The 27,604-nt window shown below is 41.4% G+C and overlaps 2 protein-coding genes across 6 annotated transcripts in view; one reads left to right on the top strand and one right to left on the bottom strand.

Moving 5' to 3' along the window:
• LOC148147991 (uncharacterized) overlaps nt 1–27,604 on the bottom strand; it is a 96,329-nt gene that overhangs the window by 64,452 nt on the left and 4,273 nt on the right. For 3 of the 5 annotated variants that reach the window (XR_015759435.1, XR_015759436.1, XM_087994529.1), the window contains 2 exons: nt 27,138–27,211; nt 25,515–25,795 (listed from right to left, as the gene is read on the bottom strand). Coding sequence is in view for 3 of the 5 variants with exons in the window: in XM_087994529.1 (XP_087850655.1) it covers nt 25,793–25,795; nt 27,138–27,211 (77 nt within the window). In the remaining 2 variants the exon portion in view is untranslated. Of the gene's footprint in view, nt 1–25,514; nt 25,796–27,137; nt 27,212–27,604 lie in introns of those variants that run through there. The other 2 variants (XM_087994528.1, XM_087994526.1) reach the window with 1 other exon arrangement.
• manf (mesencephalic astrocyte-derived neurotrophic factor) lies at nt 359–15,288 on the top strand. The gene is made up of 4 exons (XM_043708486.2): nt 359–503; nt 8,733–8,860; nt 9,525–9,666; nt 13,979–15,288. The coding sequence occupies exons 1-4, from the start codon at nt 419–421 to the stop codon at nt 14,161–14,163; spliced, it is 540 nt and encodes a 179-aa protein (XP_043564421.2). The 5' UTR covers nt 359–418; the 3' UTR covers nt 14,164–15,288.

Here is a 27,604-nt window from a genome sequence, read left to right as displayed (position 1 = left end):
CGGAGACACTCTGGCTCCGCCCACTCCACCACACGTGGGATGGGCCTCCAGATTCTGGCCTTGCCCCCTCTTTCGGGTGGAAAATGCAGTCCCGTTTCGCCTCCAGGAAGTGACGCAAGACACAGGGACTTGGTGGATGATTCCGACTGGCCGATACCCCTGAGCCAATCGTGAGGCGCCAACTGGCCGCTGGGAGACCACGCCGCGTGTAACCAAACTTGATTGCACGCCGTTCCTTGGCGTTAACTGAGCGACATCCATCCTATCCAATAGGCATGGAGACTGTGCTAAGGTGGGACACCAATTCGAAGACGTGGTCCAATTGAAGCGGGGAAGGCTAGTTTGGTTGCACGACGCGGTGTGTTGCCGGCAGATCTGGAAGGGACAGTGTCGCTGCAGTGGAGTTTTGGATCTGAAGATGGGATTCGTGGCCACTGGTCTGGCTGCGGCATTAGTTTTTTTCGTAACGTCTTCTAAGGCACTGAAAGAAGGGGAATGTGAAGGTAATGGTAGAGGCAGGAGATGAGAAAAGGGAATAGAGAGGTGGATGGGTATTTGGGGATGGAGTGGTTATTGTGATGAGGCTCGAAGTATTGGGTCGGGGTGCGCCTTCAGGTCCTCGCTGAAGGGGTTTGGCGCAGCGTCGTGGTGGTTACCATGGTGAAGCTGTAGTTATTTGGGTGGGTTGGGTAAAGTTGAGGAAGAGTTTAAGGGGTTACAGAGTCATACGCTTCGGTCCAACCGGTCTATGCCGATCATAATCCCAAACTAAACCTGGTATAACTTATGTGCGCTTGACACACACCACTCCAAACATTGTTTATTCGTATACTTACCTAAAAGTCTTTTAAACGCTGTAACTGTACCGCATCCCCTCTTCCTCTGGAAGTTCTCTCCACGTGCGAACCTATCTTTAAAAAAAATTGCCCCTCATGACTAATTTACATATTTCTCTTCTCACTTTAAAAAATGCCCCAATCTTGAAACTTCCACCCTAGGGAAATGACACCGCCATGCATCTTTAGCTTCATGATTATATAAATCTTATACGATCACCGTTCAACCTCCTATGCTGAACACAGTACTCCAGAAGGGACTTCATTAATGTCCTAAACAATTTCAATGTGATGTCCCAACTCCCTTACTCAAAGGTATGAGCTATAAAGGCAGGTGTGCTAAATGTCTTTTTAATTACCCTTTCTACATGTGATGCAAACTTCAAATAATTATATACCTGAATCCCCAGGTGTCTCTTCTACACTACCCAAACCCCTATTCTTAATTGTATAGGTTCTACCCTTGTTTGTTTTACCAAAATGCAATACTTCACATTTGTCTAAATTAAACTGTCACTTCTCAGCCCATCAGCCCAGTTGAAGGTTATAGTGAAGGGTTATGTTTAATTGGCAGGGTAATATTGGGCTTGGTTATTTGGCAGGGTTTAGTGGGGTATTGGGATGGTTATTATTGATAATGCAGTCTTTTGCGTGGAGTGAGAGCATAGTTGAAAATTAGTTTAGGGGTATAGATCAGTGAGAGGAGTGATGTTGTTTAAAGTGAGTACTGCAGATTCTGGAGATTGGAGTCAAGAGTGTGGTGCTGGAAAAGCACAGGTCAGGCAGCATCCGAGGAGCAGGAAACATTCAGTCATGTGGCTTTCTGTACAGCAATCAAGTCTGCTTCATTCTTCCACACTCCCTGTAGTTCTACAATTTTATTTTGCTCAAGAGTGTATCCAAATTTCTTTTGAAATCATTAATCATCTCTTGCTCTCTCAAACATCAAATTCCAGGTTATCACCACTTGCTGTGTAAGACTGGATCTTCCTTACATTCCCTAATGCCTTTTGCCCAAAACCTTAAATCTGTGCCCTGTACCCGTGTACAGCAGATAATGGGAGCAACTTCATTGATCTTGGTCTCTATGAAATCTTCCCTCAGTTTCCTTTCTCTCAAGTAGAACATCCTCAGCCTCTCAACATTTAACTAATTACTGTAGCGAAAATTACTCCTGCCCAAGTCATTCTGGCCACCACTTCTGTGCTTTAAGGATCTCTGTCCTTTCTAAAGTCTGATGACCAGAACGAGATGTGGCTGTCAGTTAACAGCCTAACTAGTGTTCAATGGTTACTCCTACCTCCTATTAAAGCCTAGGATTCCATATGTTTTGCTAACCACTCAATTGATGTATCTTGACATCTTCAAAGGATAATGCACATGACCTCCCAAGTCCTGTATTACAACTTTGAAATTGTCATTTCACTGTCTTCAGTCCTCTAGCTAGTTTGTCTAAGCAAGCTAAGACACCTATTCTATGAGCACCATATTGTGAATTTTATCTTTGTACTACGCTTTGTGTCAATTTTAAGATGAGACCATATCATCAGTAACCTTTAAAACAGTAAATCATGATTTTTTTTTCTGCAAGTCTGTGTTAGCCTTAACTAAATCAAATCTCTGATTTCTTTCTCCTTCCAAATCCCTGCCTGCTATGGATATTGAACTCACTGGCTTATACTTGCTAGGCATGTCCTTGCACTCTCTCTTGATTAAGAGATCATATTTGCCACTCCCCAAATGCTCTGGCAACTCCAGTGTATCCAAGGAAGGTTATGGCCAGTTGTGCGAATTCTTCCTTGCTATCTTTCACGCATTCTTTCAAGTGTTCTTTCACACAATCCATCCAGACCAAGCAACTTATCCAACCCAAGCATAGCCATCCTTTCCAGCACATCCAGCTCATCAATTTTAATCATTAGTAGCATTTTTTCCCAGTATCATTTTTCCATAGTAAACATAGAGTCATAGTCATAGAGATGTACAGCACGGAAACAGACCCTTTGGTCCAACTCATTCATGCCGACCAGATAGCCCAACCCAATCTAGTCCCACCTGCCAGCACTTGGCCCATATCCCTCCAAACCTTTCCTATTCATATACCCGTCCAGATGCCTTTTAAATGTTGCAATTGAACTAGCCTCCACCACTTCCTCTGGCAGCTCATTCCACACACACACCACCTTCTGTGTGAAAAAGTTGCCCCATAGGTCTCTTTTATACCCACCCTAAATCTATGTCCTCTAGTTCTGGACTCACCCACCCTAGGGAAAATACTTTGCCTATTTATCCTATCCATGCCCCTCATGATTTTGTAAACCTCTATAAGGTTATCCCTCAGCCTCCGATGCTCCAGGGAAAACAGCTCTAGCCTATTCAACCTCTCCCTTTAGCTCAAATCCTCAAACCCTGGCAACATCCTTGTAAATCTTTTCTGAACCCTTTCAAGTTTCACAACATCCTTCCGATATTAATAAAATATTTAAAACAGTTCCAGCATATCAAACTTACCAATAAAGATGAGGCATTCTGCATACCAGGGCTGAGTGTTGTTGGGGGAGGTTGTGGGTGGACACTGGGTGTGAGAGGGGGAGGACAATGCAGATAAGTCTCTCTCCCATCCACTCTCCCCTGATGATGTGGTCTCCTCCTCTGTCTATTCACCTGAACCCTTCTGCAGTTGCTCATGGGGGTTAAGGGGAAGAGCTGTATACCTGAACAGGTTAAACAGTCAAAGCGCGACTGCCACTGAAGTGAAAGTAGTCATGTCTACGTGAGTTTTGCTCATGCATTTTGAATGATTCTTTGGCCCGCACAGGCAAATTCATGTTTCCTGAGGCATGATTGTAATGTATATTAACATGACATATAATGTAAAATAATTAAAGTTGAAATAACTCCAGAGGCCGGTATCTCGTCACCAAGTCACCCTGTGTTTATCTACACACTAGCAGCCCTTGACCTTAGTACTGCCTCATATAGAATTGGGCACCAGAGTGTCAATTTCTCTGGTTACTCCTCTTTTTTTTATCTTTTCCCAAAGCTCCCTGATGCATAGTATTGACCAAGCGTTTTAGCCTTACCTCACATCTCGGATCACATAATCTATACTGCGCAGAGGTGGCCATTTAGCTTGTTGTCTCTGCTAGTAATCTAATCTAATCTAGTTCTCTAAAGCACCAGTTCGCCTAAAACCGCATTCCTGATTTCTCTCTGCAGCCTACATGTTCTTCCGTTTATGGATAATAATCCAAATCCCCCTCAAAGGCTTCAATTAAAACTGCTTCTCCTACATTCTGGCTGTGTTCCACATCCTGACCACTTGCTGTACCCATGTTTCTTCATTCCTTTTGCCAATTACCTTTAATTCTGTGGCCTCTTGTTCTTGATCTGATCATTGATAAGTTTCTCATTTCTATCTTAACCAGATGACATGACTTTGAGTACCTTTATTAAATCATTTTTTAAACATTTTCTCCAAGGAATTTAGTTCCTATTTCTCCAATCTGTGTAACAAAGTTCATCATCCTAGAACCATTCTTGTATATCTTTTCTGTTTCCCCTAAGCATCTTGTCATTCCTTGTCTTTAATAGGCCTTCCACCTGCTTACTATTTACGTGCTAGTAAAATACTTTTTGGAGGGAATGTTTTGGGAAATGGATGGGTGCTGGATAGGGATGTGTGTAGTTGGTAGGGGTTTGTTTAGGAAGGAGTAAGGTGAAGTATATGGGTCCATTTAAAGAAGATTAGGGTAAATGTGTAAGAGGGATTGAGATAATCTGGGGTGGGGGTTCCCAAAGTGATGATAGGTGAGGAATTGGGAGGAGCTGCAGCAAAGCTGTTCCAGATCTCAGTTAAGAGAATGTGGAGGTGAAACATCCAATAATGTCAAAAGTTTGCTCAAGTTTATCTTAAACTGCTGTAATATCTCAGGACTGTGTACGTTTTGAGCAGTGATTTTCAGAAGCTGCTCTTTTGTTTCTGGGTTACTAATTTATGCAAAAGGATTTTTTTATTTTTCTCTTTTCCTCATTAGATAGGTTAAATGCTACTTCTGACAGTGCTTGTCTGCTTTTTCCCTTGGACCCTTTCCTTCCTCCTGTAGTTTGGACCATATGAAACCTACAGTGCTGTCAGGTTAGGGATTTTGGAAATGTTTACACTAGCGAATGGAGCTGCAATCTAGAATGTGCATAAATACATGGAGTGAGGCTGGAACTGATTATCTACAGCATGAGAATGTAACCACTGAGCCAATCTGGTCCTGCAAGCAGTGCTGCAACTCAAGACCCATTGCCTTCAAAGATTTCCCCATCAGGGATCTTTGATCTGGGTCTCACAAGGCGGTAACTTTGATTTCTGTATTTGTATTGCAAGTTATGAAAACAGTGATTTCACAAGTTGAGTGCCTCTTCATATTGCTACTGCTCCCTGAGAAATTACTGCAGCTCCAGCTAGTCTGTGGACAATATAAAGCTACAGTCAAATGTCAGAAATACTTATTTCCTGTTAGAGTGCGCTGTGTATTGTATAATCTGTGGATGACAGATGCAGATTCAATAAGTGGCTTCAAAGGGAATATGGAGAAAGAGAAACCAGTGGTTAGTACTACTGCGTCCCAGCACCAGGGACCCTGGTTCGATTCCACTCTTGGGCAACTATCTGTGTGGAGTTGCATGTTCTCCATGTGCCTGCATGGGTTTTCTCCAGGTACTCTGGTTTCCCCTCACAGTCCAAAGATGTGCAGGTTAGGTGGATTGGCTATGCTCTGTTGCCATAGTATCTACAGATATGCAGGTTAGGTGGGTTAACCATGAGTAATGTGGGGTTAAAGGGATGGGGTTGGGGGGGTGGGGTCTGGGTTGGATGCTTTTTGGAGGGTCACTGTGGACTCAGTGGGCCAAATGGTCTGCTTCCACGCTGTTGGAATTCTATGATGAAAGTGCTGGTGTAGACGTGACTAGCTGAATGGCCTCACTTTGTGTGCTATGCTGTTCTATGACTTGAATTAGTTGGCATCTTTCCAAAGCATAGGCAAAACTGTAATTGAATTGAAGGTGGGTGCACGTATTCTTATTAGGCACGCTTGCAACCTCTTGTACAATAGTATTATGGCATCTATTAATTGTAAAATGCACATTCAGTAACATTGGCTGACATTTGCATGACCCAAAACTGCAGTGAAAACAGCAGAATTTTACAACTAAGGGATTTCCCCATCTCCATCATGATCCTTAAATGCCCAATCGTTCTCACCAGGGAAAGCTCCTGCTTTATTCTCTGGGTTTTCTGACCAAGTTGAAGAATTGACTGGACTGATCAGCAGCCTAGGCAGTTTACAGTCCACTAAGGTTCTGGTTATGCATTGTAACCTCTTTGTAAAATAGACTTTGAATAGAGAACAAACAGTATTAAACTTTCCTCCATTCCATAACAGAAGTCCACCTTGAATGTTGTGGTTGACAATGACTCTAAATATTTTCTAATCAGTTTGGTCAGTGATGTTGTCACACCTCTACAGCAGGTGGGACTTGTACTCAGGTCTACAGACACTACCACTGCACCACAAAAGTACTGGTTGACAATCATAGAATAGAATCATAGAATCCCTGCAGTGCAGAAGCACGCTATTCAGCCTGTCGAGCCACACCAACCTCCTTCAAGTACATCCCCTTCAGATCCACCTCACTACCCTATTGTTCTAATCCTGCATTTCTCATGGCTAATCTACCTATCCTGCACCTCCCTGAACATGAAGGGCAATTTAGTGTGACCAATCTACCTCACCTGTACATCTTTGGACTGTAGGAGGTAACCGGAGCACTCAGAAGATGCATGCAGACACGGAGATAATGTGCAAACTCCACATACAGTCAACTAAGGGTGAAATCAAACCGGAGTCCCTGGCGCTGAGAGGCAGCAGTGCTAGTTACTCTGCTGCCCCCAATTAATCATAAGATTTTAATAAATAATTACATGATGAGACTATATTGATGGACAGTCAACTCTTTCTACCTGAATGTCAATGTGCCACTCCAAAAACTTCGAACAAAATCTAAGCCAACACTAGCACGGTGCTGAAGAAGTGCTGCAATATTGGAGATGTTAGATGGGTTTTTAAATGAAAGAGTTGTTTTTGCTCTTAAGTGAATGTAATAGATCTATATGAATTATTGAAAGAGTAAATATACCTCAACCAATGCGACTAATACAGTTAAACATAACTATATCTCTATGCCATAAAAATTTCAGTTGATCTATTCTGCATGTGCAGGTCAAGAAAGAATTATCCTGTCCAATTTTACTTTCTAGCTCTCTGGTAGCATGGCAAAGGCTATTTTGCCACAGAGGAAGTGGTGGAGGCTACTACAATTGCAACATTTGAAAGGCATCTGGAAGGTGGTTATGAATAGGAAGGTTTTGGAAGAATATGAATTTAAACGAAAGAGGCATAGAGATGTACAGCTCGAAACAGACCCTTCGGTCCAACTCATCCATGCTGACCAGTATCCCAACCCAATCTAGTCCCTCCTGCCAGCACCTGGTCCATATCCCTCCTAATCTTTCCTATTCGTATACCCATCCAGATGCCTTTTAAATGTTGCAATTGTATGAGCCTCTGCCAGCTCATTCCATACACGTACCACCGTCTGAGTGGAAAAAGTTGCCTCTTAGTTCTCTTTTATATCTTTCCCCTCTCACCCTCAACCTATGCCCTCTAGTTCTGGACTCCCTGTCCCCAGGGAAAAGACTTTGTCTATTTATCCTATCCATGCCCCTCATGATTTTGTATACCTCTATAAGGTCATCCCTCAGCCTCCGATGCTCCAGGGAAAACAGCTCTAGCCTATTCAACCTCTTCCGATAGCTCAAATCTTTTCTGAACCCTTTCAAGTTTCACAACATCTTTTCCATAGGAAGGAGACCAGAATTTCATGCAATATTCCGACAGTGTCCTAACCAATGTCCTGTACAGCTGCAACGTGACCTCCCAACTCCTGTACTCAATACTCTGACCGATGAAGGAAAGCATACCAAACGCCGCCTATACTATCCTATCTACCTGTGACTCCACTTTCAAGGAGCTATGAACCTGCACTCCAAGGTCTCTTTGTTCAGCAACATTCCCTAGGATCTTACCACCAAGTGTATAAGTCCTGCTAAGATTTACTTTCCCAAAATGCAGCATCTCGCATTTATCTGAATTAAACTCCATTTGCCATTTCTCAGCCCATTGGCCCATCTGATCTAGATCCTGTTGTAATCTGAGGTAACCTTCTTCACTGTCCACTACATCTTCAATTTTGGTGTCATCTGCAAACTTACTAACTATACCTCTTATGCTCATGTCCAAATCATTTATATAAATGATGAAAGGTAGTGGACCCAGCACCAATCCTTGTGGCACTCCAATGGTCACAGGCCTCCAGTCTGAAAAACAACCCTCCACCACCACCACCCTCTGTCTTCTAACTTTGAGGCAGTTCTGTACCTGAAGAAGAGATTTATCTTATAGGTAGGGTTGCAGAGTCAGCAGAATGATACTGTGACTTTTAACGGGTAAAATCAGTTTGCATGAATTCTGTATTCACATGTTTAGAAATTTGGATGTTATCTTATTTGAGGTGTTGATATGTTCTCCATATTTCTTCTCTTAATTTTCACCGGAAAACCCAGAACAAGGTTGCAAGTCTGGAAATTAGAGTCTGACACTGCAAAAGTGAAATTGGGAGCCACTCTTTTCACTCCATGGGTAATAAACCCTGTACTACAACTCCCAGCAATGCTGGGATGAATTGAAATATAATGATCTCCTCCAACTTCTACGCCAACAAAAATGTTTTGTTTTACTTGAGTGTTAGATATTAATGGAAGATTCTTGTTCATTCTTCTAGTATGTTTGTCATTCTTGGAACGATTTTATAACTCCTTGAAAGAGCAAGATGTAGACTTCACTCCTGATGTTATAGAAGAACATCTAATCCAGCAATGCAAGGATGTCAAGAGCAAGGAGAACCGATTTGTAAGTGGTTAATCAGTGCACATGCAATGACAATACAATGCAGCTTAAACACTGGATGAAACAGTACTGCCTTTAAATCCAGGATAATTTGCACTGTTCCCCAAAAGCTGCTTCAGCATTGAAGCCTTTCTCTGTTAAACAAACCATCCTCCTTGCAAGCCTCTTTTGTCGGCTACAGGGTGATTAGGAGAATATTGATCTGTTCTTTGGCTCTCGAGAGCATGAAAGTGTTAGATACTGCAAGTATGGACTTTAACACGAACATTATCAGATTTCGTGCCAGCAGCGGTTTGCATGTCTCCCATAGACTTTGACAGATGAGGAATTGTTTAATTCAAACTCTCTAGATGACTCATTCATGTTAGTTGAGTGGTAATAACTGAATTGTATTTTATCTAAGATATTTTGTACTCAAATTTTGGATTCACTAATCATAACCTGAATAAATCCAATATACTATCCATAATATTTGGAATTGCTGTGGGTACATTTAGGGATAGTTTATTCCTTTGAACATTTGCAAGTCAATTTATTGATGGCCAGGCAGTCAAATAGTTTAAGTCAAGTATGGCAGCCAAGGATCCAAAGAAAGAGGACAATCTCAAAAGTGAGAGGCAAGTGGGGAAAGTAGAAAAGCTACTAATGGATCTTGCTTTGTTTCCAGTGCTATTACATTGGAGCAACAGGTGATGCAGCCACCAAGATAGTTAAAGAAGTCTCCAGACCCATGAGCAATCATGTGCCAGTTACTAAAATCTGTGAAAAACTGAAGAAGAGCGACAGTCAAATCTGTGATCTAAAATATGGTAAGTCAGGTTGGGTGCAAAGCTGGTGCTTGAATGGTTCGATTCTGAAGACCAGTTACATAAATGTAGCTTAAATTTCTTTTGCTTAGATGATTTTAATGAATTATTCAAGTGATTTTAAAATTATTCAAGAATCAGCGCAAGCCAATTCAACCACCATACAAGCAATTTCAGGCAGCACAGTGGCTCAGAGGTTAGCACTACTGCCTCACTGCACCAGGGACCTGGGTTTAATTCCATCTTCCGGTGACTGTCTGTGCAAACTCTGCACAGACATTCTCCCCACATCTGTGTGGGTTTCCTCTCTCAGTCCAAAGATGGTTAGGTGGATTGGCCAGACTAAGTTGCCCATTTAAGGAATGTGCAGGCTGGGTGAATTGGCCATCGAACGTGCAGTGGTTACAGGAATAGGGTAGGGGGAAAGGTCTGGATGGGTTTGATGGGCCAATTGGCCTGCTTCCACTATGTAGGGATTCTATAATTCAAACATCTCCCAAGCATTGAATGCTGTTTGTAGCTGTTGGTCCTTAAAGATATTTATATTATGGTGCTGCTGGTAGTAATTTCCTCAGCTTGTTGTATACTTAGCCATTGTTATCTGCCTTCCTTGTTGCATGCCATATGATCACTATATGTCTCTTATTTTTCTTCACAGCAAATAGATTTATTTTACATTAACTACTTACAGAAGTAGTTCCGCTTTATTTCCTGGCACACACTGACTCAGCCATCTCAAGCTACAGTGTAAAAATTCTGGTTTAATTCACTGGAGGTTCACTACTAGCTTTTGTACAAATTGTTTTTGTTCTGTCAAACAAATGAAGAATCCTAGCTTACCTATCATAGATTTCGGCATTCTTTCAGTTTGTTCTGACTCTGCTCCAAACCTATCTGTCTCTGCTTGCTTAATGCCGATGGTGCACTTTTTTAGTTTAGTTCATGATGGTACACTGACGATTCAGTGCAGTCTTTGCAGATTAAGGCTGCATTTTAGAATGGTTCTTTGTGTAGAAGAGTGAAGAGAGTGGAAACCAGCAAAATAATAGCATGCTGGGAAAAGCCTCTTTGGGGTATGATCTCCTTGAATCATTTCCTTTTGATTTCCACACTATATATGATAAGCATTCTTTTCCCATGTAGAGATGAATTCTGTCAAAGAATGGTCAACATCTAAATACATGATCTAAAGGGGAAGCAATGGCCTTGTGGTTATTACTTCTGGATTGTTAATCCAGAGAACCAGGAAATGTTCTGGGGTCTCTGTTACAGCAGATTGTGGAGTTTAAATTCACCTTTTAAAAAGAAACAGAATTAAGAGTTGAATGATGATCATGAAACCACTGTCAATTAAAGTCATAGAGTCCAACCTGTCCATGCTGACCAGACATCCCAACCCAATCTAGTTCAACCTGCCAGCACCCAGCCCGTATCCCTCCAAACCCTTCCTATTCATATACAACATTTAAGAGGCATCTGGATGGGTAATTGTACCAGCTTCCACCACATCCTCTGGCAGCTCATTCCAGAACACGTGACACCCTCTGTGTGAAAAAGTTGCCTCTGAGGTTTTTTTTTAATATCTTTCCCCTCTCACCCTAAACCTATGCCCTCTAGTTTTGGACTCCCCGACCCCAGGGAAAAGACTAATGTTTGTTTATTTATCCTTACCATGCCCCTCATAATTTTATAAACTTCTATAAGGTCACCCCTCAGCCTCCAACGCTCCAGGGAAAACAACCCCAGCATGTTCAGCCTCTCCCTGTAGCTCAAATCCTCCAACCCTGGCAACATCCTTGTAAATCTTTTCTGAACCCTTTCAAGTTTCACAACATCTTTCCGATTGGAAGAAGACCAGAATTGCACGCAATATTCCAACAGTGGCCTGAGCAATGTCCTGTACAGCCGCAACATGACCTCCCAACTCCTGTACTCAATACTCTGACCAATAAAGGAGAGCATACCAAACACTTTCTTTGTCAGGGAAAAAACACACGTGGTTCACTAATATCCTTTAGGGAAGAAACTACCACCCTTACTTGATCTTGCCTACATTTAACTCCAGACCCACAGCAATGTGGTTGACTTTTAATTGCCCTCTGGGCAATTGGGGATGGATAATAAATGCTGGCCTAGCTGGTGATGTCCACTACTCCAAACACAGCTGAAATCATGCTCTCCGTGAAGTCATTTGCAGAAAAAAAGTGCTAGTTTTAAAAATATTACTGGACAGTGTGCTGATTTCTGCAAATTTGAGCTTACTACTTCTGCCTAAAGCCAACTTTACCAGGGCCTGGTGACCCATCCAATAGTTGCTTAATGGATGTAGGTTTGCTCGCTGAGCTGGAAGGTTTATTTTCATGAAAACGAACCTTCCAGCTCAGTGAGCAAACCTACAACCAGAACCTCAACCTGAGTTGCAAATCTTCTCAAAACTCGCTAACTTGCTTAATCTTCCCCAGATGATTTGCATCCCAGCTGTTATGAAAGACAAGGAAGGAAATCACAAGGGCACTGACCCAAATTTTCAGTTGTCTCTGGCCACAGGGGAGATGCCACTGAATTGGAGGACAGCTAATGTAGTTTAACTTTTCAAGAAAGATGGTAGAGATAGATGTGGAAACTACAGACCGGTGAGTCTCTCATAAGTGATAGGGAAACTATTGGAGAAAATTCTGAAGGAGAGAATGCTCTTCCACTTGGAGAAACAAGATTCAATCAATATTAGTCAGTATGGCTTTGTCAGAGGGAGATCATACCTAACAAATTTAATTGAATTTTTTTGAGGTGACTAAGCCTGCAGATTATTGTAGTACAGTTGATGTAGTTGATATGCTTTTCAGTAAGGTCTTTGACAAGAACCCACATAAGATACCGCTAAAGGTAAAACCATGGGATCCACGAAAACCTGAAAAGTTCACTCCAAAATTAGCTTAGTGGCAGGAGACAGAGGATAGTAGTAGAAGGTTGTTTATCTGAATGGAGGCTATTGAGCAGTGGCTCACTGCAGTGATCACTCGTGATAACTTATTTCTGATGTATAAATAATGTAGATGAGAATGTGGGGAGGGATGATAAGTAAGGTTGCAGATGAAAAGGATTGGCCAAGTGGTTGACAGTAAGGAAGTAGGCCTTGAGTCACAGGAAGGTATAGACATTGGTCAGATGAAACTTAACCCTAAAGTGTGAGGTTAGACGGAAGTAAAAGGCAAGGGAGTACTTAATGAATGAGTGGAAACTGGGAAGCCCAGGAACAGATATCATGGGGTGCTTGGCCACAAAACTCTAAAGGCAGCGGAAAGATTAATAGGGTAGTTACAAAGGCATAGGGACACTTGCCTCTACAAAGTTGAGGCACTGATTGAGAGCAGGGAGGTTATGGTTGGTTAAGTCCCAGTGAAGTACTATGTAGTCCTGGTCACCACACTATATAGGAAGGATGTGATTGAACTGGAGGGGGTGCAGAAGCAATTCACCAGAATGTTACCTGGATGGTTAAGTCCCAGTGAAGTACTGTGTAGTCCTGGTCACCACACTATATAGGAAGGATGTGATTGAACTGGAGGGGGTGCAGAAGCAATTCACCAGAATGTTACCTGGATGGAACACTTTGGTTATGAAAAGATACTGAATAAATTTTTGTTTTCTTTAAAATAAAGGGGGGGGGGGGTGGTGACCTGATAAATCTACAATATTGAGGGATGTGGACAGAAAATACTTTCCCTTAGATAAAAGATCAGTAACAAGATAGTAAGCTTTTTTTTAAGGTGAAAAACATGAGGTTTCATGAAAAACTTTCATCCTGACAATGGTAGAGGTCTAGAATGCACTGCCTGGGCAGGTAGTCGAGTGCGTAATCTCACAACCTATAAAACGTAGTTGAGTGAACACTTTGTGTCTAGTGCTGGAAAGTGGGATCAGTGTAGATTTAGTGTATTTTGGTAGTACAGTCTTGATGGGCTGAATGACCTCTTCTGCACAGTATGATTCAATGAACTTAATTTGATAAATGACACTTCGTTGTTTAATCAATGAACTGCTACATCTTGCTGAAAGAGGGGTGGTTCCGTTTCAACTGGTGATACAGTTTTGTTCAATATACCACAAAGGAGAAATGTGCATTTGTGTCGAAACATTGCAAAAGTTTAGCATGGTTGGACACAGTGTCCAAGAAAAACAAGCCAATCCATGAAGGGCTAGCCTACACAACAGACTGTCCCCTCAAACTGAGAACTGTTTGGCCTGGGGTCGATAAGGGGCTGTATATTGAGAATAGTGCTACTGACCACATATCTTGTTTTCACTGTTTAATCAGACAAACAGGTGGACCTGAGCACAGTTGATCTGAAGAAGCTGCGAGTTAAGGAGCTGAGGAAGATTCTGGATGAGTGGGGCGAGTCGTGTAAAGGCTGCGCAGAGAAATCTGACTTCATCCGGAAAATCACAGACCTGATGCCCAAGTATGCTCCCCTTGCTGCCAAATCAAGGAACGAACTCTAGTGAAGCTCGAGGATGCCCTGCCTCCACTTCGTTATTGTACATTTCCATTGGTTTTCACTTGCCTTTTTGTATTTATTAATAAAAAGGGGACTTTAATGTCTTGAGATTTGCTATAAAATAAACTGATTTGTGGGAAGTGTTGCTTGTGATGTTTTGGGGGGTCAATGAATTAGAAAATGGAAGTGTTTGTAAAAGTTGATTTTGAAAAATGTACGATGGCTGGATTTCTAAGCAGTAAAATGGAATGTGGTCACGCAGCAATTCCCTGAGAGTATAGTAGCATTTTTTTTGATGGTTAACACAGTTGTACATTGTGATTCACCTTCTAGGCCTTTGGTTCAAATCTATTACTAATTGCCTGGGTTAGTCAGCACCCCTGCAGTAAGGGTCTCGTGAAATCAGTTGGAACAATCTGAACCTATTCCTTGTTGGCTTGAGCTGTAAACAAACTTCATAAGTTGGGTATTTAGCATTCCAGGAAGTTTCTTTAGTAAAATGTCTCTATGTGCAGCAATTTCCAGCCCACTTCTAAACTAGCAGATCTATATGCTGAAAGAGGAATTGATTTGATACTCTGGCTACATTTGCAAAGATTTGCAATTTTTTTGTACAGCAATCTACTCTGGCAAATGTATGTTTATAAACACAAGTGCAGACATGGGATGAAGCTGTGGTGATTTCTCATGCCCTTCTCTGCAGTCCTCTGGCCCTTCTTACTCAAGCCATGGTTCCTTTTTGAAGAACTCTGTGGTAAGGGAGAGAAGTAGAGAGTACACACCACTGAGGGGAGCTAGAGGATATATTTCCAAGCTGTGCTGGGTGAGATTTATACTGAAGATATGCTTCATAATGTCATGTTAAAGCAGTGATGGACTTGACAGCTCATCTGGGAGGTGAAGGTGCTTGGAGCTGACATTGAGTAACACTGTCTTCCTTCTCTGAAATGCCACTGACCTTCAATGCAAAGACCTACACTTGCTCTCTGTCTCACCCATTCTCAAGTAGGAAAGCAAGTTGTCCAGTGTGTCACTCAGAGCTCCCAGTACACTCTAGATATCTAATAACCCATTATTTTTGTTGTATTTACAAAAAAAAAATTGCTCATTAAACATTTTTCTAAATAAATTGTACTATGGTTTTTTTTGTCTAAACAGCATGATATAGTTGTAATGGGCATCCCTAACCCATCTTCGCAGAACGAAGCAGCCTGCAGGCTTCACTCTTTTTAGACCTCAAATGATGGCTTGATGCGAGCCTTTTGTAAAATTGCTCCACCGTGCCGACTGATGTCTTCAGAGACAATGACTTTAGTGAGTAACAGAAACTGATACAGGTTTGTGCCTGGTACATTGGTCATACGTTATTCTTTTTGCATCATAGCAGTTGCTTTCCCATCCTCAGGCTCTACCCTGGTTGATCCACAACTGAAGCATTGTGCTGCTGCTACCTCCAGACACAGTCCTGCTGACCTCCCATCATTAAACCCCAGCTCACCTCTTTATATCTTCAACTACTACTGGTCCTACTGAGTTATTGGATTTCAAAATGCTTCACATTTCTTTCATTATATGCGGCTCTGGGCTCAGACAAGCCTGTCCTTGCTGCTACCTATATCCAAGTATGGCCTTCCTATAATCTGCTTATCTTCCCACTCCTGAAAGCTCCCCTCTTCTGACAGGCTTTTGCTCACCTTTCCTAATCTCTTGGTTTATTAATTCTTTTTCATGCATGTTCACAATATGCTGCAGGGCCTAATGAGGTGTTATACAAATGGAAGTTGGTTATCTATGTGTTGGTGTCTGTAAGCTCTGATATGGAACTGTGCAAAAAAAATGTTATTTCTTCAATTTGCTGTAGCCTACCTTGTTACAAGATGTGGATCCGCATCTTCAGTAATCTTGGGAGGGGGAAGCTTGAGTGGAGGCTGGGTAATTCTGTTGCTCTGGGGAATACAACACCTAAAAGATCTCCCTGCTATTTAAATCCGGGATGCCATGGTCTGGTGGCTAGAGAAGCAGGAGTGATGGAGAGTTTCAGTTTAGATTGTAACCCCCATTAATGTGTGGGGTATTCTACTATAACATGTGTTTCATCAGCAAGCATTCACTAATGCAATTGACAAATTGGGGATCCTGTTTCCAAAATATGAACGTGTGTTGGCTGTAATGTGACTACATCACCAACACTTTCAAGTGCTGTTTCTAAGTGCAATTTTTCTGTAGCAGGGTTGCACACAAACACATATGTAGTCATCATAAGAAACTATTCCTGCTTCCAAACACATTCTGTTTGCTACTGTGTCACCACTCCAGTGAAACAGGAAAAGGGTAAAGATGGCAGCGCATCAGAGTGATGCTATGCTGTATTCTGCAATAGACTGTGGCTTGAAGAGAGTCTGTTTGATTTGGAACCTTGGGATGATCCAATATGTGGGAGGGTGGTCCTAGTTTAACATTAAAACAGGACCTTGTATCAAGGTTTCTGGAAAATTCAGTACCGGTTTACTAATGAAGATCTGAAAAGTTGGAGGAAGTGACAGTCATGAGTTTGTGGCTCTTATTTTGCAGGTTGGGTTGCACAGTGCCAATAAAGTTGCACAACTCCATTGCAATGAAGAAATGTTACAACTTTTGCAATACCTCAAAGCACTTTGCAACCAAAGAAGTGTCCTTTTGAAAAAACAGAGTGGCCATTATTGTAAATTGGGAAACACAGTGGCCAATCCGTATGTAGAACAAAATGATGATCACATAATTTGTTTTGACTAATTGGCCTCCCATGTTTCCTACAGAGCTCATCAGAGGGTTGTCTTTCTATCTGCAATTCACATAACAAATGGGATATTGCAGTCTGAATATGGGATATGCCAAATCTAGATTATACACTCAAATCTCTTGTGTGCAAGTCAACCCACAATGATTGTAAATGAGTCCCACCAACTGTGCTGCAGCTATCAAGAAAATCACAGATAAACACCTTTATCTTGACTTACCGCTATTAGTATCACTCATATAGAAATATCAGATGCAGTAATTGAGGTAAAGGTGCCTTTCCTGTAGCTGTGTACACAAAGATATTGTCAATTTCAATCGTGTTCTTCACCAGCAATCAAAGATCACGTAAACTGTACACTGAGGTTGTAGGTCTACCATTAATGGTGGCTCAATTTTCTGACCGGGCTGGTGAATGCACTATCCATTGTGTAACTCAGATAAAGAATGTTGCTGGTTCAAACTCCATTGCGTATGTGTGTGTTATATGAGCATGAGATCCACTTTAAAAATGCCACTAGCATGATAACCCAAGACTTGATTCTCCCACCACCAGTTAAACCAATCCCTATCACCTTATCCAGCTCTGCCAGCCATGTACAATGAAACTATAACTTGCAATTTATCCATTTCCTCAAAAGAACAATTCCTCCCTCACCCAATTCCACCTGAATCTGTCCCCCACCTTGGTCATTTAGGTTGAGGTCATTTGGTGGACTTAGAGGCGTAGCATCAATTTTCCAAAACCACCTCCTACATCCCCACCTCTGAATGTGACCTACCACTGAATATCAGACAGTAGTTTCCAAAAGTGCTGGTGACCTTATTCCCTTGTGAGGTTGTTCTAGCTTTTTTTTAAATCTCTGTCTCAGTTGTTCTGGCAATGCAACCTTCCATTTGATGCTTCAGATACCGTTCCTCTTGCTCAATAAAGGATTCCCTACTACAGTATACAATAAGGCCTAACTATATACATTCTATTTCCCACATTTCTGCCAACACCTCCATCTGATCAGCTTCCACATTCACTTGGATCATCGCGGGCAATTCCCCCCATCTCCTGCACGGTACTATTGCCAAATGTCCCCATCAGCTGCCAATTTAATTTTGACTCCTTTCAGCATTCCAAAGAAATTGTTCATTTTGTAATACCTTGGTCTGTGCTCTGTCACTTTAATACTCCATTCCACCCCCTTATCCACACAATTGCCCATTACAAAGTGCAGGAAATGCAACTCCTGCATTTTCACCTCCCAACCCACTATCAGGCCTACAAACACTTCCCCCAGGTGGAACCAGTAATTCTCTTTTCAATTTGGGATGTGAACTCACTGTTCATAATAGTCTGTTCTTCACAGGGAAAAATCGAAGAGGAATTGGGTGATTGCTGAACATCGCCATTCAGTTCATACATGTGACTCTGAGCTTCTGATCACTAGTTATTATAAATTTCTCTTGCTATTCCACTCTAAACTCTATATTTGTGGCTTCCTACATTTAGTTTTCCAGTGGAGCTCAAGCAAAGCTCAGGGAACCATGCCTATCTCTAAATCAAGTCCCCTAATATAGGAACATTGAAAATAAATGCACTTCGCCCATTGAACTTGCTCCACCATTCAATATGATTACAGCTAATCCTTCATCTCAATACCATAACCCCAGTCTCTCCCCACACACCTTGACAATCTCTAGTGTCTGGAAATCAATCTATATGTTGCTTTCTGAAATATATTCAATGATTTAGTCTTAACAGCCTTATCTGATAGGGAGTTCCACAAGTTCACCACCTGCTGTATTCTTCTATGTTCCATTTTCTCCCATGAATTACCATAAGCTGTTGCCTTTAACCAGTTATTGAAACTTTGTAATTAGTAGAACAATCACTGTGTGCCTTCTGCAAAGAGGTTAGAGAACCTGGAGAAAGGGGACTGAAGAACTGAAGTCTTGGGAAGCAAAAGGAACATCATATTGAAACCTGCAAACTGCTGCTATTGAACTGTTTTGAAATTTTTTCTTTCCATCTATAACACCAATTTTTTTTGTTTATCTGTATGTGTGTGTATACATGGCAGTTTGGAAGGAGCTTAGAGTCTCAACTAGTATATTTTTGACAGTTCATGATTTTATTTACCTGCAGCTAGATCTCACTTACTTCGAATAAGTGAGTCTGATTATTTCTAATTCTGAGAGATTTCTTGTACCTTCCTCAGTTAAAACAGGCACAAAGTAATCAATTAACTTCTCTGCCTTTTCTTTACTCCCCATTATAAAGTCACTTGATTCTAATTGTTTCCAACATTCATGTTAGCCAGTTTTTTATGAACCTAGAAAACATTAGCATTGAGTACAGGAACCTGGTCAGTATTTTCTGTTAACGTGATTTCTGTGAACGTTATATACTTTCATAAATCATTAACTTTTATGGATACTTGGGAATAACGGGGCTCAGGAATCAGTGAGCTTTCCCAAGTAAGTTGAAGAAGAGATCAGGGGCTTGTGTAAGATTATATAGAAACAAAAGCAATGAGGATTTGGATGTGACATTAGTAAGTGATAATAGTAAAGAAAGCACCAGGTTCTGTGTTGTAAATAAGAAAAAGCATTAGAAATTTCAACAAACTCCCTGCAGATGGCAGTGTTCTCCCCAACAGTCTTAAAGTGAAACTTAAATGGCCTAGATAATAGAGTTCACAAACAAAGATGGGGGTCAACCTACCTGCTAGACAGATATAATTTAAGTACCAGCACAGCATTTGGGTTCAGTGGAAACATAAGAAAGATCAGGTACTCTGGGCAGTGAAACATTTGAATCAGGTAGAATTGTGCTATGGTTAAAGAAGCTTATATGTGAAGAAAAATTAAACCAACTTGAAGTAAAAAATGCTCAAGATGAAATTCCAATGGGAATAAAAAGACAAACAAAGGGAAACGAAAACAAAAACTAGAATGTAGGACGGAAAGCAGCCCATTCTATCATGAAAACCAACCTTTCTTCCATTGACCAAAGGGTCTGTTTCCATGCTGTACATCTCCATGATTCTAAGATTCTATAACTCCATGTACACTTTCCGCTGCCACAGGAAAGCAGCCAACATAATCAAGGATCCCTCCCATGCAGGGTATACTCTCTCCCATCCTTTTCCATTGGCAAAAGATACAGAAGTTTGAAAACACGTACAATCAGATTCAAGAACAGTTTATTCCCTGCTGTTATCAGACCTTTGGACTGACCTCTCATAGATTTGATTTTTCTCTGCAGCTGTGACACTATATTCTGCATTCTGTTCTATTACCCTGATGTACTTATTTCAGGTATGATCATCCAGTCAGCAAGCAAAACAATACTTTACACTGTATCTTGGTACATGTGACAACAATAAATCGAATCAAAACAAAATCAAGCAGCAATAATGCCTGATGATTTGGAGCTGATCCATAAACTAAACCTTTATTCTATCACTTTCATAAATTTAAAAGGGACAGAAAGTGAAAGAGTGAAAAGAAGACAAATAGCTAAGATAAAGAATGAATAACCAGGTGTGCCCTTAAATCAGAAAGTGCTGACGGTGGAGGTGAGAATCAATAACCAAAGTGTTTCCATTTTAACAAAATGGGTCATATTTGTACAGAATGCTGGAAGTTGCGAGGGAAACCTATATGGAGTTCATGAGTCTAGAAAGGGAACTCAAAAGAAAAACTGATTAAATTATAGTCTTTTTTGCGGACAGAACATGGAGGTGCTGCAAAGTGGCCACCCAGTCTGCGGTTCATTTCCCCAATGTAGAGGAGACTACATTGTGAGCAGCAAATATAGTAGACTAGATTGCATGAAGTGCATAGAAAAGAAAAGAATCCCTACAGTGCGGAAACAGGCCATTCAGCCCAACGAGTCAACACAAACCCTCCAAAGAGTAACCCACCCTGACCCATTCCCCTACATTTACCCCTGACTAATGCACCTAACCTACACATCCCTGGACACTATGGGCAATTTAACTTTGCTAATTCACCTAACCTGTGCATCTTTGGATTGCAGGAGGAAACCCACACAGACAGAAGGAGTATGTGCAAACTCCACACAGACATATCCCGAGGCGGGAATCAAACCCAGGTCCCTGGCATTGTGAGGCAGCAGTGCTAACCATTTAGCTAAAAACAATGACTGCAGATGCTGGAAACCAGATTCTGGATTAGTGGTGCTGGAAAAGCACAGCAGTTCAGGCAGCATCCGAGGAGCAGTAAAATCGACGTTCGGGCAAAAGCCCTTATTCTTGATGAAGGGCTTTTGCCCGAAACGTCGATTTTACTGCTCCTCGGATGCTGCCTGAACTGCTGTGCTCTTCCAGCACCACTAATCCGGTGCTAACCATTTAGCCACCGTGCCGCACTGCTTCACCTCGAAGGTATGTTTGGGGCCTTGGATAGTGAAGAGGGAGGAATTACAATAAGCAGGCAGGTGTTCAGGACAGGGTGTCATGAGGCTGTGGGGTTCTATCCTGACCCTGAGCTTCCAGTTGCTTGCCACTTCAACACACCACCGTGTTCTTGGGCCAATGTCTCTGTCTCAGACTTGCTGCTGTGCTCCAGCGAAGCTCAGTTCAAGCTGGAAGAACAGTACCTAATTTTCTGTTTGGGAACCCTGCAGCCTTATGTACTTTATATTGAGTTCAACAATTTAGTGCTTGAGCACCTTTTCCCGTGCTTTTCCCCACTCCCACACACCAAGCCTTGACATCACGTGGGCTGCCACCACAACTATACATTATCAACTTGTAATAGTCCCATTAGCAGCTATCCAATCTCCCAGAATGATCTTTAACCACTCCTTTGTCTATCCAGCTGTTTTTCTCTCACTTTGGGCTTTATCTCCACCTATTGTTCACTCTTCCCCTCCCCCCACACCATCCTACCTTCATATAAAAAACATCCTTTTCCTAGCTACCATCAGTTCTGAAGAAGGGTCACTAGACCTGAAACATTAACTCTGATTTTTCTCCACAGATGCTGCCAGATCAGCTGAGATTTTCCAAAAATTTCTGTTTTGCTGGCCTTGCAAGGTGAACCTCTGAAAGTGAAATTCAGTGGGTCCATAGAAGATAATTAGGAGGGTCAGTAAAGGGACTTGTCTGATAAATTCTCCTGACAGTAGGAAGAAGAATCAGTTATATCAAATAAGTATGTTGAAACAGCATCATCACAGGGAAAAGGATAAGGGAGAACAAGTGTGCCAGGTGGTAAGAGTAGTGCAGGATGACAGTCAGTGTCAGTGAAGTCGGAGAATTGAGTAGTTCACAATGCAAATCTCCTATAATTTCACTACCCACACAGAAATTCTGGGACAGTCAGACACATATTCAGAGATTTTACTGCTCTGGGATGCTGCCTGAACTGCTGTGCTTTTCCAGCACCACTAATCCAGAACATATTCAGAGAAGGGACATGGCTGGGTGAGGGGGTGGGGGGGGGGCGTCAAGAGATCTTAACATAGAAGATAGCACAGTACAGGCCCTTCGGCCCTCGATGTTGTACCTCGATGTTGATCTTACTCTAAGATCAGACTAACCAACACATCCTTCATTGTTCTATCTTCCATGTGCCTATCCAAGAATTGCTTTAAATATCCCTAATGTGTCTGACTCTACTACCACTGCTGGCATTGCATTCCACGCATTCATCACTCTGTGTAAAGAATCTACCTCTGACATCTCCCCTAAACGTTCCTCCAGTCACCTTAAATTATTCCCCCTTGTGATAGACATTTCCACCCTGGGAAGAAGTCTCTGGCTATCCACTCCATCTATGCCTCTCATCATCTTGTACACCTCTATCAAGTCACCTCTCATACTTCTTCGCTCCAATGAGAAAAGCCCTAGCTTCCTCAAACTTTCTTCATAAGACATGCCCACCAGTCCAGGCAGCATCCAGGTAAATCTCCTCTGCACCCTCCCTAAAGCTTCCACACCTTTTCAATAATGAGGCAACCAGAACTGAACACAATATAGAGGAACCTTGATTTTCCGGCATTTGATTATCCCAATATCAGATTATCCAGCAAGATCGCAAGGTCCCAATGCTCAGCTAAACTAAGTTATCCGGCATTCGATTAACCAAATGAAATAATGCCTGCCTGTGTCCTTCGGATAATTGAGGTTCCTCTGTATTTCAAGTGTGGTCTAACCAGGGCTCTATGGACCTGCAGTATAACCTCACATCTCTTAAATGCAATCCACCTAATAATGAAAGCCAACATACCATACACCTTCTTAACAAACCTATCAACATGGTTGGCAACTTTGAGGGATCTATGGACGCGGATCCCAAGATCTCTCTGTTCTTCCACACTGCCAAGAATCCTGCCGTTAACCTTGTATTCTGCATCCAAATTCGACCTTCCAAAGTGGATCACTTCACACTTTTCCAGGGTGAACTCCATTTGCCACTGACCCAGCCCAGTTCTGCACCCTGTCAATGTTTCATTGCAAATTACAACAGTCCTCCACATTATCCACAACTCCACTAACCTTCATGTCATCAGCAAACTTACTAACCCATCCTTCCACTTTCTCATTCAAATCATTAATAAATAGCAGAGGTCCCAGAACTGATCCCTGCGGAATACCACTGGTCACCAAGTTACAGGCTGAATACTTTCCATCTACCACCATACTCTGTCTCCTATGGGCCAGCCAATTCTGTATCCAGACAGCAGGATCTCCCTGTAACCCATGCCGCCTTACTTTCTGAATAAGCCTATTATGGGAAACCTTATCAAACACCTTGCTAAAATCCATGTACACCTTATTCACTGCTCTACCTTCACCAATGTATTTTGTCACATAAAGAGTTCAATAAGGTTTTGTGAGGCATGACCTGCCCCTCACAAAGCCATGCTGACTACTTGGTTTTCCAAATAATCATAAATCCTGTCTCTCAGAAACTTTTCCAATACTTTGCCCACTATAGACTTAAAGCTGACTGGCCTGTAATTCCCAGGATTATCCCTATTCCTTTTCTCGAACAAGGGAATAACATTTGCCACCCTCCAATCATCTGGTCCTACTCCAGTGGACAGTGAGGACGCAAAGATCATCACTAAAGGTGCTGCAATCTCTTCCCTCGCTTCCTGTAGTAACCTAGGGTATATCCAATCTGGCCCAGGGGATTTATCTATCCTTATGTTTCTCAAAATCTTCAGCACATCCTCCTTCTTAACATCAACCTTTTCGAGCATATCAGTCTGTTTCATGACGTTCTCAGAAACGTCAAGTTCCCCCCTCAGTAGTGAATACTAAAGCAAAGTATTCATTAAGGACCTCCCCTACCTCCTCCAGGCTCAAGTTCCCTCCACTCTCCCAGATCAGCCCTACCCTCACTCTGGCCATCCTCTTATTCTTTACATAAGTGTAGAATGCCTTGGGGTTTTGCTTAATCCAACCCGCTAACTGTTTTTCATGCCCCCTTCTAGCTCTCCCAAGTCCATCTTCAGTTCCTTCCTGGCTATCGTGTAACCCTCTAAAGACCTGTCTGATCCTTGCCTCCTCAACCTCAAACTTCCTTCTTTCTCTCGACTAGATGTTCCATATTCCTTGTCACCCAAGGTTCTTTAAACCTACCATCCCTTCCTTGCCTCATTGGCCAAATCTGTCCAGAACTATCAGCAAGTGCTTCCAAAACAATCTCCACAGTTCTGTCATGCATTTCCCTAAGAACATCTGTTCCCAATTTAGGCACCCCTAATAGCCTTGTAATTCCCCCTCCCAATTAAATACTTTCCCTTCCATCTGCTCCTATCCCTCTCCATGAGTAAAGGTCAGGGAGTTGTGATCACTATTACCGAAATGCTTGCTCACCGAGAGATCTGACATCTGGCATGGTTCGTTGCCAAGCATCAAATCGAATATGGCCTCTCCTATAGTTGGCCTATCTCCATATTGAGTCAGGATCCCTTCCTGGAGACACCTGACCAAAACTGCTCCATCCAAACTATTTGAACGAAGAGGGTTCCAATCAAAATCAGGGAAGTTAAAGTCACCCATGACAACAACCCTGTTACTTCTGCACCTTTCCAGAATCTGCCTCCCAATCTGCTCATCCATGTCGCTGTTGCTTTTGTGAAGGTCTGTCGAAAACTTCCAATAAAGTAGCTGCTCCTTTCCTGTTTCTGACTTCCACCCATATGGACTCTGTAGACAAACCTTCCACGACGACGTCCCTTTCTGCAGCTGTGATCCTATCACTGATTAGCAATACCACTCCTCCAACTCTTTTACCTACCCGCATTCCTTTTGAAATATCTAAACCCTGGAATATCCATCAACCAGTCCTGCCCCTGTGATATCCAAGTCTCCATATTCTTAGGAAGTTTAAGGCAATCTATAGAGATACACCTGGATGTACTACATTAGCTAGCATGAGGTGGACATAGAAGAGGCAGGACCATTAAGACTACATCCTTTTCAGCTCAGCCCAGAAAAACAAGATCAGGCAGAAAAGTAAATTTAGTACATTCTAGACAAAGTAACTGAATTTCACCAGTGATGTTCAGTTCTAAATGTAAAAAAGAAATGATGAGGATTTTAGGAATGCATAAGTTTTATTGAAAATTTGTGTGTAATTTCAACATTTATCTGCAATTTATTAGAGAGACAAGCAAAAGTGGTATAGTCACCATAATGCTAGACAGCCTTTGAGAAAATGAAGGCAAACCTTAGAAACAAAGCTGATTTTTCCAGACTTCTCAAAATGGTGATTGATGCAAGTGATTTGAGGATAGGCACTATCTTGTTACAGGGAGATGAATCATGAATAAAGAAGAAAGTGGGTATTTGTCTACGAAAACCAGTATCAGATGAAATACTCTACTGTAGGAAAACAGACTGAGATTATTATTGGCTCTTCAATACTTTTGAAATCTATACATGAAATAGTAACAAAGAAACATTAATTTGTACTGACCATAATCCATTGGCATTCATTTAAAAGTTTAAAATTATAATTGCAAGACTACTCAGATGAAGTCTGTTTTTTCAAACATTTAATATAAAGATCATTTTCATTGCTGCAAAGGAAATTATGATTGCAGATGCAGTGTTCCCAGTGAAGATTGTAGAATACATTAAAGATATAAAGAATGTTGAAAGATTATATAAGATTGTATAAGTGGGGAGGAATGCTGAATGGATTTAAGGCTTATGTTTTGTTGCTTGCATTTCATAAATCCAAAGTATTTGTGAAATAAAGCTTTCTGTCTTATTTGGGTGGAGGTGTGTAAAGACAGCACTTTTTATTAGTCTTCATTCTAAAAATTCTGGACTAAAATAGAGAAGGATTGTTTTTAAAACGAAAGATTGTGGAAGGAATAGCTGTCCTTTTGAAAACAAGTTATTGGAACACATTGTGAATTTTCCTTATACTTTTGCATTGAATACAGTGGAGGAGGTGAAATAAGATTGCATGGCCAGAGTGCATGAAGTGGCATTCAACCAGCAACAGGTTTGTGCAATTATGACCAGTTGCAGATACAAACCGCACTCTGATTGGCTCTGATTTACAATAGAATTAGAATGTCAGCTAGTAGAGTTATAAACTGACAGCTCATTGTTTTGTTTATCTGTACCTATAACTTATTTATTTTCAATAAACATGGGTTACGTTAAGTACAGGAACCTGTTCAGTGTTTGTTGTTATCCTGATTCCATCAGACAGATAAATCAGATACTGCAGATTTTCCCAAGTGTGTCATGACATTACAAATGATGTGATAAATAGATATTTGGATAATAATGGTATGACTGGAGCTAGTCAGAGCAGATTTGCAAATGAGAAAATTGGGTTTGATAAAGTTGTTGGAAGGTTTTGAGGATTTACTATTAAAACCGATGAACAGGAATTGATTAAAATAGTATATTTGGATTTTCAGAAAGCTTTTATAAAGAGCTAATGAACTACCAGTTTTGTTACACCAAAGTCATTATTGAGTCACGTTAACTGAGTTTAAAAATATCATGGTTACATTTCAAAGATTAACGAATCAGCTTGTAATTAGTGTGCCTATCTGTAGTAACTATGATATTTAGAATATGTATTAATTTAAACAACACCTGAGAAGAACACATATATCTATTTACTTTTTTAAGATTTACAGATTGCAGTTTAACAGTAAATGATGCCAAGAATGAGTTCACAAAAGTGAGGGTAACTTACACGGACACATCGTGGGGCACGGCAGGTGTTGCCAAACACAGCGAAAGTGAAGACAGTCACAGAATTCTGCATTTCTAAAACAAATCAGAAAAGTAAAAGATTACTGGGGATGAGCAGGTTTTATCAGAAATTCATGCCGAATTTCAGCACTGTAACTACACTTCTAACGGATTTATTGTAAAAACAGGCAAACATAATATGCTCCAAGGGAGTACCAAACAGGTTTTGAGAAGCTGACTACAGTTCTAATGAATTATCTAGTGTTAGTGACTTCACTAAATCTTTTAAAATGACAATTGATGCTAATAACTTGTAGGATGTGGTATTATTCCTAGGTGATAAAACAAGGATAGAGAGGCCAGTGGTGTACTCTTCTAAGAAACTAAACCAGAAGAATCAGAACAATGCGATTAGAATAGTTAGTTATTTTTGACTAGCACAGACCTGATTGAGTCATTGACACGTAC

Source organism: Chiloscyllium plagiosum, unplaced genomic scaffold, assembly GCF_037043375.1.
Source record: "Chiloscyllium plagiosum isolate Xiang-an unplaced genomic scaffold, Cpla_swu_hap1 HiC_scaffold_14, whole genome shotgun sequence".
Classification (NCBI taxonomy): domain Eukaryota; kingdom Metazoa; phylum Chordata; class Chondrichthyes; order Orectolobiformes; family Hemiscylliidae; genus Chiloscyllium; species Chiloscyllium plagiosum.
The sequence above is the reverse complement of the archived record's forward strand: the minus strand, read 5'-3'. Positions and strand labels throughout refer to the sequence as shown.

What these genes read in the sequence shown, in the direction of transcription:
- manf (XM_043708486.2), top strand. Translation starts at nt 419, where the DNA reads ATGGGATTCGTGGCCACTGGTCTGGCTGCGGCATTAGTTTTTTTCGTA. An exon ending in GAAAGAAGGGGAATGTGAAG is followed by an intron (nt 504 to 8,732) that starts GTAATGGTAGAG and finishes TCATTCTTCTAG; the next exon opens with TATGTTTGTCATTCTTGGAA. An exon ending in AATCTGTGATCTAAAATATG is followed by an intron (nt 9,667 to 13,978) that starts GTAAGTCAGGTT and finishes CTGTTTAATCAG; the next exon opens with ACAAACAGGTGGACCTGAGC.